The sequence below is a fragment of the Puma concolor genome, chromosome D4, assembly GCF_028749965.1.
Source record: "Puma concolor isolate L17-30 chromosome D4, mPumCon1.1.hap2, whole genome shotgun sequence".
Taxonomy (NCBI): domain Eukaryota; kingdom Metazoa; phylum Chordata; class Mammalia; order Carnivora; family Felidae; genus Puma; species Puma concolor.
Genome location: NC_141679.1, coordinates 72,823,679 through 72,839,058, shown reverse-complemented (window position 1 = coordinate 72,839,058; position 15,380 = coordinate 72,823,679). Strand labels below are relative to the sequence as shown.

The following is a 15,380-nucleotide window of genomic DNA, read 5'->3' as shown; positions in this document are numbered from 1 at the left end:
ACAAAGCCTGTATTATTATAAGACATTTCCACAAATGTGTGGAATTGATCTGAAGAGTAAAGGGTTTTTCCAGCTTCCTTTATGTCTCCTCAGCTTAGTTTATATTCAAGTGTTTTAAACATATTTTATTTCCATCTAGATACAAAATGAGGGGGGGCTGGGTGGCTCAGTCAGTTAAGTGTCCAACTCTCGATTTCTACTCAGATTGTGATCTCATGGTTGGGAGCTTGCATTGGGCTCTGCACTAGGCATGGAGCCTGCTTGAGATTCTCTCCCTCCTTCTCCCTCTGCTCCTTCCCCATGCATGCATACTCACTCTTGTTCTCTCTCTCAAAATAAATAAACTTTTAAAAATATATAAATAAATAAATAATAGATACAAAACAATAGTGCAAATAATGGTGCATTAAAATTTAATTAAAATTGGGGCGCCTCGGTGGCTCAGTCGGTTGAGCGTCCGACTTCAGCTCAGGTCACGATCTCACGGTCCGTGAGTTCAAGCCCCGCGTCGGGCTCTGGGCTGATGGCTCAGAGCCTGGAGCCTGCTTCCATTCTGTGTCTCCCCCTCTCTCTGCCCCTCCCCCGTTCATGCTCTGTCTCTCTCTGTCTCAAAAATAAATAAAATGTTAAAAAAAATTAAAAAAAAAATTTAATTAAAATTTATAGGGAAAAGTAATTGTTCTAAGTAAGATTCTTTTCAGATGCATCATTTTAGAAATGATGCAGATATATCTGAGGAAAAAAAATACCACAGATGACTTAGATATGATGAAATTCACTACAGATATATAAAGAAAACTAGTTCTATAAATTTCCAAAGATAAGCAGGAGGAAAATCTTCATAAAATACATGTCAGAACAAAAACAAATATTCCTTTTAAAGAGTCTATGGCCTAGCTAAAAGCATGAACTCTGAAATAGGCTACTTGGATTTGCAATTCTGTTTCATACTTTCTAGTTGTTTAATCTTGGGAAAGATACTTAAGTTTTCAATGTCCCAGGTTTTTAATCTGTAAACTGGGGTTTGTAATATAGTATCTAGTTTATAAGTAGTTGCAAAGTGTTTAGAATAGTGCTTGGCACATAATAAGTACTCAATAAAGTTAGCTATTTTTATTATTTTTAATGTGGCAGAAACTACTATATATTTCTCAAAAAAATCTGTTCTTTGCTTCTTATTTAATAATAGAATCTCCAAGTTGTAACTATGCACACAACTGTCCAGAATAAACAATAAATCTTTTAGCCTTTATTACAGCTAAGAGTGACCAGCTGACTAGGGCCTAACCAACAAAATGTAAGCAGAAGTGGCATGTGGCAGCTTATGGGAACTTTCCTTGAGAGACCACTAGATACTTAACATATACTCAAAATTAAATAATCTGAAGCTGCTAAAGGTTGGTAAGGTTACAGAACACTAGGAACTCTCAAACATTGCTGGTGGGAGTGGAAATTGGTACAATCAGTTTGGAAAGCAGTTTGCCATTATTGAATAAATGTGATAATATGAGCACTTGATAATCCCAGAAATTCATTCCTAAAATTATATTCCAGAAAAAACATTTATGTATGCTAGGATATATGTATAAGGATATTGAGAGCAGCATTATTTGTAATCACCCAAAACTATAATAATCCAAAGGTCCAACAACAGTAGAATGGATAGGGGCACCTGGGTGGCTCAGTTGGTTGAGTGGCTGACTTAGTTTTGGCTCAGGTCAGGATCCCAGCATTGTGGGATTGAGCCCCACATAGGGATCTGTGTTGAGTATGGAGCCTGCTTAAGATTCTTTCTCTCTCCCCATCTGCCCCCTCCCCCACTCCTGTGCTCTCTCTAAAATTAAAAAAAAAAAAAAAAGAGTTAAAAAAAGCAGAAGGAGGGGCGCCTGGGTGGCGCAGTCGGTTAAGTGTCCAGCTTCAGCCAGGTCACGATCTCGCGGTCCGTGAGTTCGAGCCCCGTGTCAGGCTCTGGGCTGATGGCTCAGAGCCTGGAGCCTGTTTCCGATTCTGTGTCTCCCTCTCTCTCTGCCCCTCCCCCGTTCATGCTCTGTCTCTCTCTGTCCCAAAAATAAATAAAAACGTTGAAAAAAAATTAAAAAAAAAAAAAGCAGAAGGAATAAATTGAGGTATGTTTATACAATGTATTCAGCAATGAAATTGAATTGACATATATACTTACCAAAGCATCCACTGAATAGAAGCAAAACCAAACTAACACATACAGCAATATTTAAAAATAAGCAAAACTATATCATTTAGAAATATATACTTGGGTGAAACTAAAGAAAAGAAAAGCAATGATTACCATAAAGTCAGGATTATAGTAATCTCTAGGTCTAGGGGAGACTTCCTCAAGGGAGAGCTGTGATTAGAAAAGGAAACACAGCTTCTGAAATTCTTGTAATACTCTGTTTCTTTACTTGACTGGAGGTTGCATGGATGTTTTAAACTACAGATTGTCTTACGCACTTTCTGTTATGAACATTATATTTCACAATTTTAATTACAGATATATAAAGAAACATTGCACCCTGGGCCTCTCCTCTTTTTCATTCCTTCTTCCATCTTGCTGACTGAACCATAAATACTGCCACCTGAGACCATGAAAACAAGGACCACAACACAGGAATATCAGAGTAATAAACTGGATGATTAAGTCCCTGAGGACCTTGTGGGGCACAGCTGTCATATCAGACTTGAACCTTTTACTTCTGTACCTCATTTACATGACAGAGAAATACATTTCATATTGCTTGGAAATTTTCTGTTATTTATATAGTCAAATGTGATACTAACTAATGTACCTATATACAAGATCTTCAAAAGACAACCTACTGAATAGAAAAATTGCCTGATATTGTACACACACACACACAATTAGGCAATTAATGGAATTCATGGAAGAAGACATCCAAAGGGCCCATAAACATCTAAAAAGTATTTAAACTCAGCAGTAATCAGAAAAGTGAAAAAACAATAATGAGATAGTATTTTTCATGTGTCAGACCAGCAAACATTTTTAAAGAGCAAAATGTTCATTTCTGTCGAGTATTCAGGAAAATGATCCCTCTCAGGCACTGTTAACATAAATTGCTATACATTTTTGGAAGGTAAATTGGCAATATCTATTAAATTGGCAATGTTCTTACCATTTGAGCCAGTGAAGCAACACAAATCTATACCACAGGAATAAGAGCAATAATATTCAAAACCGTATGTCTAAGAATTCTTATTGCAGCATTATTTTCAAGGTAAAAAAAAAAACCTAAAAACAATCTGTTAAATCCTTCAGTAGTAGAATGGATAAATTATGGCATATCTTTACTCTGAAATATTATGCAGCTGTTAAAAATGAGTTAAATATATATATATCTTGATCTGGAAGTTTCTTCAAGATGTATTGCTTAGTATGGAAAATAAGTCACCCATTTTTATATAATTGGCTAGACTATTTTGTGTGCACATGCCCATATAAATTTGTATGAACATGCAAGAAGGTATAAAAAGATACACCCCAGATTGTTAACATTGGTTACCTAAGAATAGGGTTAGTAATAGAGATTACTTTTTCTGTATTCACCTTTGGATGGTTTTACTGGTTACAATGAGTATAATTATGTGTTACTTTTGTAATTTTTACAAAATTATTTAATTCAAAATTAGTTTTAATAAAAGGTATACATCCAGGAATGCATAGTAATATACCCCAATGCCAAATGAACATCTTTATATTGATTATTGCTAAACATGAAATCCCTATCAGTGAAGCAAACCACACCAACCTGTGCAAAATAGAATGAAGTCTGTAACTTGAGAGAATAAGATGGCTCATCCACTGATGTTTCATGATTAGTACTTTGCTAACAATGAACTGGAAAGACACCCGTGTGTTAGTGAAATAAATACATGCTACCTCCTGTAATATTCTGGGAAGAAATTTAATGCCAAGCTATGTCACAGAAAGGAAGAAGGAGTTAAGAAATACAAAGAAAGAAACAATTCTTCCTTATCAGGTGGGTCTAGTGATTCCTAAGTGAGCGTGCTTGTGAAGGGGTGGCTATCAATCAAAGTGTACAATCTGCGTGTCCCAATTCTAGCTATGCTCCTGCTCCTCCTCAAATGCTCTTCTGCCGTCAAGGCATGGCCAACACCTAGCCAGACACCTGAGTCACGTTTGCCCCCTCCCTTTTCCTTTCCTCTCTCCCTGATTCTGGTGGCTAAATCTTCTCTGTTTTATTTCTGCTATGCTTCTGCCCTTGCTCTTCTTCTGGCCCTGTCCTGTTTGTCCAGGATTAGCTAGTAATATTGGAGCTGCTACTACTAATGAAGTCCAGACTCCTTTGCCTGGTCTTCCCTACCTTTCATACCAGCTCCTTCTAGCTTCCCGCCCTTCTCCACAGCCACCCTCCGCTTGGTGCCGCAAAGGTTTCTCTCGCCGGGGCGCCCGGGGCGGAAGTGCCTGAAACCGGGGGGGCGGGGTGGGGGCGGGGGCGGATGCGGGGGGCGGGACCTGGCCTGGCTGGCCAATGCCAGTGCTGAGCCCAGGGCCAGAGGTCACATGTTCAGTAGGCCGGAATTTTCTCCGGCGAGGGCAGGTACGCGGCGATTTTAGCTGAGGTAGAATCCCTGAGAGGCTTAGGAGACAAGGGAGGGAAGGTGTTCTTGAGCTGAGGGGAAGAAAAGCGCAGGATGGGGCTAACGTATGGCAGCTCCAAAATTTCTGGAAAACCTATTTTTGAGGTCCAGTTAATATGGCTCTGTGGAGACAAGACTCCAGAACCAGGGTCCACGTAACCTAATTAGGCGAGAATAGAGTGTGCGAAGGGCACAGAAAGGCCAGTGGGATTTCAACCCACTAATGAGAAGTTGTATAGATGATATAGTATGAGAAACTACGTGAACCTCGCTTGCTCTGGGATTTTACATGGTTAAAGTGTGGTTTTAGGCAATGGATTGAGGAAGGGGAGAAATCTCCATATGTCTTAGGCTGGTGGGAGGAGATGGGATGCCAGCCCTAAAATTCACATTCGCTTGTCTGTGGTCTTAAATAATTTTGGGAATAATATTCGATTATACATATGTACACTTTAACTATATACAATTTTTATTTCTCAATTACACTTCAGTAAAGCTGGGTGGAAAAAAGTTTGTGCCTTACTTCTCTGGCCTTGTGCATAAAAGCCTGACCTAATTATTTATATGCATTTCTATTTTGGCCCAGATACCTGTCAGGAGGTAGCACAAGAGACAGAAAATTTTCATAAACAGGTAAGGAAAAATATTTCAGGAATTGCTGCAATTCAAAAGTTGATTTTTTTTAATGTTTATTTATTTTTGAGATAGAGACAGAGCGTGAGCGGAGGAGGGTAGAGAGAGAGAGAGGGAGACACAGAATCCGAAGCAGGCTCCAGGCTCTGAGCCGTCAGCACAGAGCCTGACGCCAGGCTTGAACTCACCAACTGTGAGATCATGACCTGAGCCGAAGTCGGACACCCAACCGACTGAGCCACCCGGGTGCCCCAAAAGTTGATTATTTTAAAAATACCTTCTCTTTAACCATGATTTTGCTTGGTTTCAGGCCAATTTATCTCTCTTCCTATTTTTCCACTATTATAAGATGGGTTCAGATACCTGTAATGCAATGAAATAAAGTTGACAGGTGAAAGAAATTTTATGAATATATATGGTGTATAGTATCTTATTTAAGTTCTATATGTTCAGCATGAATTTAAACGATTAACTTCAATACAACAGTAATTATTATTTAAGGTAGCTGTTGAGAATGATGAATCTGAAGCTGATAGAGGTACTAGGCTTCACAAGAAAGGAAAATTTAAGATAAAAGCTGACAATAACTGAATGGATAAACTAAGTAGAGTTGGTTGTTTTACTTAAAAAAAATTTTTTTTTAATGTTTATTTATTTTTGAGACAGAGAGAGACAGAGCATGAACAGGGGAGGGTGGGAGAAAGGGAGACACAGAACCTGAAGCAGCTTCAGGCTCTGAGCTGTCAGCACAGAGCCTGATACGGGGCTCCAACTCACGGACTGTGAGATCATGACCTGAGCTGAAGTTGGATGCTTAACCAACTGAGCCACCCAGGTGCCCCAGTTTTAAATTTTTGAAGTGACTTCTAGAATGAGGCACAGGGGCGCCTGTGCCCCTCTCTCTGTCTCTCAAAAATAAATAAACATTAAAAAAAATTTAGAATGAGGCATAATCAGATAATGTTTTATGAAAGCACAATATCAAGAAGCGGAAATTCTAAATTAATATTTGCCTCAAAGATCAAGGACGGACTGTGTGGGAAGGGTATGGAAGTACAATGACTGGAAATATTTCCAGAGAAGTAATCACCAGTAAAAAAAAAAATGCTATGTTGGCATTGTTTAATTAAGAGTGAAAGAGGACTCCAACACTATTCCCTACATTTGTTGATACCACAGAATCAAACAATATTAGAAATAACCCAAATAACTTACTGGGTTTGTTTTCATTGGAAAGCTTATTGTAATATACAAAATGGCTTCTGATTCATTAATCAAATAAAGTAATTGTATTCACTAACAAGTTTGCTCTTAGTTTTTATAGTACAGTAGTTGAGTAGTTAAGAATGTTCACTTGATGATGATTGAAAATAATAGATTCATAGTCAATTAATGTAGATGTACTCTTAAGGTCTTCTGGTGCAGTACCTTCAGTATAGATAAGGAAACAGGTAAACCTTAAACAAATATAAAATAATAATGAAACTAAGGCAAAACCATTTGGATGAAAATGTTTATTTTACTCACTAAAAACTTACAAACAACCATATGAAGACTTCCTAGCTTACACCTGAATTCCCCAAAACATTTTAAGTGACTGATTAAAAGGCTGAAAACTATCTGATAAACTAGACTCTGTCCTAGAGTGACCCTTCCAGCCTATAACTGCTGTAGTTCACACATAAATGAGAATCATCTTAGACTCTTTCAGCATTCCAAATTTTACTTACTGTTTCATTAGATGAATTTGTTTATTTATCAATAATGACACATTGACCTAGGAATAATATGTCATAGTGGCTTTATTCCAAATGAGCTATTAGGAAATTCTAACTTCAGCCTTTTTTTTAAATTTTTTTTAAGTTTTTATTTTATTTTTTTAGTAATCTCTGTTTCCAGCATGGGGCTTGAACTCATGACCCCAAGATCAAGAGTTGAATACTCTTCTGACTGAGCCAGCCAGGTGCCCCTGGGCTTCTTATTTTTTACTTTTATTTTTTTTTTAAGTTTATTTATTTTGAGACAGAGAGAGAGAGAGAGAGAGAAAACGCACACGTGAGCAGGGGAGGGGCAAAGAGAGAGAGAGGGAGAGAGAAAATCCCAAGCAGGCTCTGTGCTGTGAGCGCAGTTGTCGATCTCATGAACTGTGAGATCATGACCTGATCTGAAATCAATAGTTGGACACTTAAAGCCATCCAGGTGCCCCATGGGCTTTTTATTTTTTAAGGAAGAGCAGAATTTCCCAAATTCTATTCCTCCACTTCAGCAAAGTTTTGCCTGTGGTTATGCTATTTCAGCACTACTTAAGAAATATGATTCTCTTGAGAAAACAACTGTACCAGTCTTGCGAATTCCTGCCTCTTTTGCAACAAAATGATCACAGTATATATTTCAATCTACCAACCAGAAGTTGTGTGGATTAAACAATATATGAACATATATGAAAAATATATGAACAATTTTATATCAACATGTTATTTTCATATTAGATTTAGATCATAGTAATAAATGTTATTTTTAGAGTTAACTTTTTTTTTTAATATAATTCAGCATCTTTTTAAAAATGAATGAACCAGGGGCACCTGGGTGGTTCAGTAGTTAAGCATTCAACTTTGGCTCAGGTCATGATTTCACGGTTTATGGGTTCGAGCCCTGCATCAGGTTCTGTGCTGACAGCTCAGAGCCTGGAGCCTGCTTTGGATTCTGTGTCTCCCTCTCTCTCTCTGTCCCTCCCTTGCTTGTGCTCTCTCTCTCTCAAAAATAAATAAACATTAAAAATAAAATAAAATGAATGAACCACAGTTTTGTGATTAAGAATGGTTTTCTACTCCTTGCTTTGCTATTTTACCAACATTTAACATTAATTTTTTTATTTCCAGATACTGAAATTTGAACGACTTTCAGAGAAAGAAGATATGTTTTCAACATTCAAATATTGTGCAATAGACTATTTATATGAGGTAGAGTGTTATTGGATCACTGACTACTAAGAATTATGATATAAAAAGTGCATTTATTACATGATTATGATAATTTTATAGTAGTCCTTAGATTAATCCTTATTCTAATTACTTTGAGATTTAAAATTTCTTCCCACTTTTTAATTTTTTTTAATGTTTATTTATTTTTGAGAGAGACAGAGACAGAATGCGAGTGGGTTAGGGGCAAAGAGAGAGGGAGACACAGAAGCAGAAGCAGGCTCCAGGCTCTGAGCTGTCAGCACAGAGCCTGATGCGGGGCTTGAACTCACAAACCGTGAGATCATGACCTGAGCCGAAGTCGGACGCTCAACCAACTGAGCCACCCAGGTGCCCCGCTTCCCACTTTTAATATACCTTTAAAATACCACTTTTGGAAAGAAATTATTGACAATGTAACTGAATTTGAAGCTGTCAGCAGAAGAAAATAGAAACTCTTGGCAAATTTGGGCTCCTTTTATGAACGTTCTTGAGTGATCTTTCTTGAAAAGAATGGAGGGAAAGCAGCCCTAGTTATCTTTATGAGAAAATAACAGTAACAGCGTGTATTGACCACTTAACTGTGGGACAGATACTTTGCTCTTTTCTTGGATTATGTCATTTGACCATCATAACTAGTCAAAGAGCTAGATGCCAGGATTACATAGGTTTTAGAATTTTACAGGTTAAGAAATTGATGTCTAGAGAACTTAAATAGCTTATACAAAGCTGAGATTTAAGTCCAGCACATTGTTAAGAAACTAAATGGAATAGTCATCATACAACAATTCATTGTTCTTAATGATCTTAATTGACTAGCAATATTTTGATTTTCTTTATAATCTTGACCTCATTACCAGGAAAAAAAATTACTCCAATATAATTAAAACTGTTAACGTTTTATAGGAAAAAAGAGATATTTGGACATTTTCAAGTTTTATTTTTTTGATAACTGAGGGAGGTAAATGTGTTGTTATAACATATACATGGTAGGGAATCAGAAGTCATTGTTAAACAAATATATTTATAAATATATTGGCCACTTCAAAATTAGTCTGTATTCAAACATCCTCAGAATTTATCCTTGTTTATGGTATCTTAGTTTCTTCCTGGTGGATCGCACTCCATGGTATAGTACAAATATGATACTAATCAATGGCAAATCTTGAAAAAGTTGTAGGATTTTGTAAAGTTCATGAAAACAGTGTTGAGGCACCACTTAAATAACAGGTAAAGCTATTGTCAAATGAAGATCTTGCAATATTAGATTAGTTACAGATAAGAGGAAGACAATGGTTTGAATATTAAAGGAGTCAGAGATGCCTTGGGAATATTTTGCTTAAATATTTTTAAAAAATATCTTCTTTATGATCAAAGGTAAAGTAATGACTAATATCATGCGTGTCATATAATATAGCTTATGGGAAAATTCTGACAAAAAAGCAATTATGATTATAAGCTAATTATAAACAACATTTTGTTTAGATATAAAATTTAATTTTTATAACTTTATTTCATTTTTTTTGGACAAAGTATAAATCAAGCTTTTTGGTTTTTTTACTATGCATCTTTGGTCTGCATTTTATTTAAATTACTTTAACTCATCTTTCCATTTAGTTTTGGGTGATCAAGACCTCTTATTTAATATGTATAACACCTTCAGCAAACTCTTGGGAAGTGATGCAAGAAACTATCATTTGTCCTAATTAAAAGAATAATGAATTCTGTGGGAGGTTGAGAGTCACTGAGGAAAAGCTTCATAGAGGAGATATTGCTTTAGATGGGCCTTGAAAGATAAATAGGATTTTGATAACCTGAGAATAGCAGGACATTTTTCCAAGGCACACTGTAGACCACAGGGTTGAAGAAATACTTTTTGTTTATTGATATTTTTTTAAAGATAAAGACATATTTGCTGGTTGTCACAAGTTTAATAATTTGTAGACATAGAAAATCAAATTAAGACAGCTATATTGTACTGCTAAGTGAGAAAAAAGCACATTGCTAAGTGGCATACTGTATAAATGATGTGGTCTCATATTTGTCCAACATACACACACACACACACACACACACACACACACACACACACACTCACACACACAGATTTTAGCCTAACCTACTAAGAGAATTTTGTGGAAAATATGCCAAAGTATAACTGATATTGCTAGGGACCTTGACTGTCTCAGTTATGTGTTTCTGTGTTATTTGATATTTTATAATGAGCAGGTATTGCTTTTAAATAAAAATAATATAAATTGAAAAGAATAGAGAATTTTAATATTCTGAACACTGATAGTTAAATCTGATAAACATATTAAAAGATTTTATAATCTTTCTTACATAGAATATAGTTAGAAAGAAGTTTTGCAGAGATGCTTTGTTGCTTCGAATCCCTTCATGTTTATATCAAGATGGAAATTATTATGCAGGAGTTATTGATAATAAGTATAGAAGGCCATGGATGAGAGGTATGTTTTATTTTTATTTCTCAAAAATCTATTTTAAAAATGATTTTAGAGTTTAGCACAGTAAATTATTAAGAAAATACAGTGCTTTCCTTATAAAATAAAAATGCATTGCATTTATTCATATCAGAACTCCAAGAAGGTTACAAATTAACATTTTTATGACAATTTAGGTGACAAAGTAGGGAATTGGGAAGCTTATACTAGATATGAATAGAACAAATAAAAAATATGTAGGTGATGAAATCTTAAAATATTCTAGCCTTGTAAACACTTATTGTATTATATAATAAGGTCTTGCTTAACTGTAGGAGGGCTACTTTAAAATGTAATGATACAATGAATATAAAACTATTTTTTTCTATTTTTTTAAATTTAATTTACATTCAAGTTAGTTAGCTTATAGTGCAACAGTGATTTCAGGGATAGATTCCTTAATGCCCCTTACCCATTTAGCCCATCCCCCCTCCCAGAACCCCTCCAGTAACCCTCTGTTTGTTCTCCATATATAAGAGTCTGTTATGTATAAAACTACTTTTAAATGTTTATGTACAAAATGTTATTTTTTGCTCTTATCATGTCATGGATTTAAGAAAGAGGAAGCCTTCCATAGAGGAGTCAAGTCAGTTAACAACATTTATTCAGCATGTATTATGGACCAGGCACTGTTTTTTGGGTGCTAAGGACAGTGGCTAATAAGACAAAAATAGCTCCTTCCCTTAGTGAGTTTTCAGACTGGTAAGAAGGATGCAGCAATAAAACAATTAAATATATACACTAATGTCTGGTATAAATAAATGTGTAGAGAAGACACAATAGTGTAATGTGATATGAAATTTGGTAGGGAGCACTATTTCCTAGGATAGTTAGGGAAGGGGGCAAACAGTTGAGTGGAGTTCTGAATGATGAGAGGGCAACAACCATAAAAAGATATGGGGGAGAAGGCTTTCAAGCAAATGCAAAGTTCCTGACTCAGGAATAAACTTGATGTGTGTAATAACCAGAAAATTAGGCCATTGTGACAAGTTAATGAAAAGGGGTATCTGAGAAGTAGGCAGCTTTTGAAAGATGTAAGATGTTGTAGGCTATAATATGGAGTTTATTTGTTTATATTATGGCTAATGTGGTAAATCATTTCCAGTTTTTTTTTTTAATTTTTTTTTTTAACATTTATTTATTTTTGAGACAGAGAGAGACAGAGCATGAACGGGGGAGGGTCAGAGAGAGGGAGACACAGAATCTGAAACAGGCTCAGGCTCTGAGCTGTCAGCACAGAGCCCGACGCGGGGCTCGAACCCACAGACCGTGAGATCATGACCTGAGCCGAAGTCGACCGCTTAACCGAGTGAGCCACCCAGGCGCCTCCAGTTTTTAAAAAGGGAGTGACATAACCTGATTTATGCTTTAGAAAGATCATTCTGGTTGTTTGGAGTATGGAAAGGCAAGAATAGAGATGGTAGAATCAATCAGAAAGCTGTCATATTGGTTCAGGATCTAGACTGCTTAGTAAATCTACCCTCTATATAGAAGATGATAGTGGCTTGAACTAGGCTTATAGTAATGGAGGTGTGAGAAGTGTTTGAATTGAGCCTATTTTAGAGGTCTAACCAACAGTGAGAGGATTAAAGAAAAAATAGAACAATAAAGAGTTTCCTCTAGGTTTTTGACCTGAGCAAGTGGGTGGATGGTAGTGCTGTTTCCTAAGATAAGGAAAGGCTCGTGGGGAAGCCAAAATGTGGCTGGAGTTAGTAGCTCTGCTTTGGCTGGGTCAAAATGCCTATTTAGGCATCTCAATGAAGGCATCAAGAAGGCAATTAGTTATATTAATATTGAGCACAGCTAGAGTTTCGGGTTGGAGTTATCATATATAGATTATACATAAATTTATGGAACTGGATGAAGTCACTGAAAGCATGAGTATGTATAGAGCAGAGAGCCTAGGACAGAGCCTCAGAACATTCCAACAGTTAAAAGGCAAAACTAGATTAGATGACAAGTGAGATAGAAAAACCAGATATTGTGGAATTCTAAAAAAAAAAAAAAAAAGTGTTTCAAGCAAGATTAAGTGGTCAAAAGTACTGGTTCCTGTTAAAGTATCAAGTAAGATGAAGATAGTGACCATTAGTTTGTCTAAATGTAGGTCATCGATGTCCTTGGTAAGAGTAGTTTAACTGGAACATTTGGTATGGAGGCCTGATTGGAATATGCTGAGCAAGAATGAGAAGTGGGATGTGAGGTGGTGAATATAGGCAAATCTTTTGAGGAATTTTGCTATGAAGTAAAATAGAAAACTGAGGCACTAGCTGAAGGAGAAGTGCAATAAAAAGAGGGTTTTTTTCTTCTTTTTTTTTTAGATGTGTGATTAAAAAAAATATGTGTCATAAGTAAAGAGACTATAAAATGTTTGTTTGCCAGTGGAAATGATCTTGGTAAAAAAGAGAGAAACTAATGATGTAGGAAAGAAAAAGGGTAGCTTAGTAAAGGGGGATAGTATCAAGAGCACAGTTGGAGGAGTTGGTATTATATAGAAGCCAGAATATTTCTTCCATTATGATAGATAGGAAGGCAGAGTTTGTAGGTACTTAGTCCAATGAGATGGTAGAATTGGTGGTAGAAGATGAGGTAGTTCTTCTCTGTATCAGTTTTCTATGTGAAGTCATGGCCATAGACTGAGACTAGGTAGGGGATGAGTATCAAAAATTTGAGAAATGAGGGGCGCCTGGGTGGCGCAGTCGGTTAAGCGTCCGACTTCAGCCAGGTCACGATCTCACGGTCCGTGAGTTCGAGCCCCGCGTCAGGCTCTGGGCGGATGGCTCAGAGCCTGGAGCCTGTTTCCGATTCTGTGTCTCCCTCTCTCTCTGCCCCTCCCCCGTTCATGCTCTGTCTCTCTCTGTCCCAAAAATAAATAAACGTTGAAAAAAAAAAATTTGAGAAATGAAAGTGTTACATAATTGTCTTTTTTTTTTTTAATTTTTTTTTTAACATTTATTTATTTTTGAGACAGAGAGAGAGCATGAACAGGGGAGGGCCAGAGAAAGAGGGAGATACAGAATCTGAAACAGGCTCCAGGCTCTGAGCTGTCAGCACAGAGCCTGATGCAGGGCTCGAACCCACAGACTGTGAGATCATGACCTGAGCCGAAGTCGGACTCTCAACCAACTGAGCCACCCAGGCGCCCCACATAATTATCTTAAAGAATGAGAAAGCCAGTTTGATTAGGAAGGCATACTATTATCATCTGTCAATGATGGATGCCTATTTGAAATTTATGGTCATGGGTGGCACAGTCAGTTAAGCCTCTGACTCTTGATCTCGGCCCAGGTCATGATCTCACATTTTGTGGGTTTGAGCCCCACATCAGGCTCTGTGCTGATGGCTGGGAGCCTGCTTGGGATTTTGTCTATCCTTCTCTCTGCCCCTCCCTTGCTTGTGCGTGCTCTCAATCTCTCCCTCAAAATAAATAAATGAAAACTTTAAAACTTAAAAAAAAATAAATTTGGGTCATAATCTGAAATGAGTTCATTCAGCATGACTGGATGACTTTTTTTCCAATAATTTTTAGCTGTCCTAGTGTGTGTACACAAGGTGGAGAGTGGGGGTTTTCCTGAGTGAATACAAGGGAAAAAGAGGCAAGGGAATCAAGAGTCTTTTAAAGGGAGTAGTTATGGGACTGGCTATGGAGACTAAAGTGTGTAAGAAACGAAGTGAGGACATGAGGGAGGATGAATATTGTAAAAATGGAATGAATCTCAATCAGACTGGAAATAAGAAGAAAAACAGTTTTCATGAAACTGCTTCTCTAAAAGTACAAAAGGAAAAAATTAGTTTATCATTTATTCCTATTTCTTTTCCTCTTTTTAAAAATATCAATAACATTAACAGCCAAAATTTAATGGATATTATTTATTGGATATTATTATTTATTTATTCGATATTATTGGTATGTCAGGAATTGTTCTGATAAATTTATATGTTTCATCCCATTTAATCTTCACAACAACACAATGAAAAGGCAATTATTATTATTTCTAATTTGTAGATAAGGACACTAAGATACAAAGCAGTTAAGAGATTTACCCAAGATCATACAGTTAATAAGTAGCAATACATGTATTAAAATCTAGGCAGGATAATTCCAGAATCTGTACTCTATTTTTTTTCTTTTTAAGTTTATTTTTATTTGAGAGAGAGAGAGCTGGGCAGAGGCAGAGAGAGAGAGGGAGAGAGAGAATCCCAAGCAGGCTGTGCACTGTCAGCAGAGAGCCCAGTGGCGGGGTTTGATCCCACAAACTTTGAGATCATGACCTGAACTGAAATCAAGAGTCAGATACTTAACCAACTGAGCCACCCAGGGGCCTCCAGAACCTGTACTCTTGACCACTACACTTTCATATATTTTTTTTAATGACATGCAAACTCAGACATTAAGTAATTTGTCTAAAATAATAACTAGTAAGAAGTAACATTGGTGGTAGAATGCAGCTCCTTTGACTCTTAACTTCACTCAGTCACTTCCTCTGACATTAGTATATGACATGATCCTTCTTTTAGGAAACCAAGGGTCGAATTTGAGAGACAAGCTATAGACACCTAAAATTTTAAAATATGGCTGTTGTGATTATGTACCAGAGTGAGTGCTACTGACAATATTATGGCCCTTCGAGGGGAATATATCAGAGTGAGCTGA

The 15,380-nt window shown here is 36.7% G+C and overlaps 1 protein-coding gene across 1 annotated transcript in view; it reads left to right on the top strand.

Annotated features, from left to right (window-relative positions):
• Positions 1–5,069: 5,069 nt before the first annotated feature.
• The window catches only part of SHOC1 (shortage in chiasmata 1), an 85,846-nt gene continuing 75,535 nt past the window's right edge, over positions 5,070–15,380 (top strand). Inside the window, exons 1-3 of the mRNA XM_025912656.2 lie at positions 5,070–5,268; positions 8,148–8,228; positions 10,573–10,696. Of these exons, the coding sequence (XP_025768441.1) occupies positions 5,200–5,268; positions 8,148–8,228; positions 10,573–10,696 (274 nt within the window). The 5' untranslated portion in view covers positions 5,070–5,199. The remainder of the gene's footprint in view (positions 5,269–8,147; positions 8,229–10,572; positions 10,697–15,380) is intronic.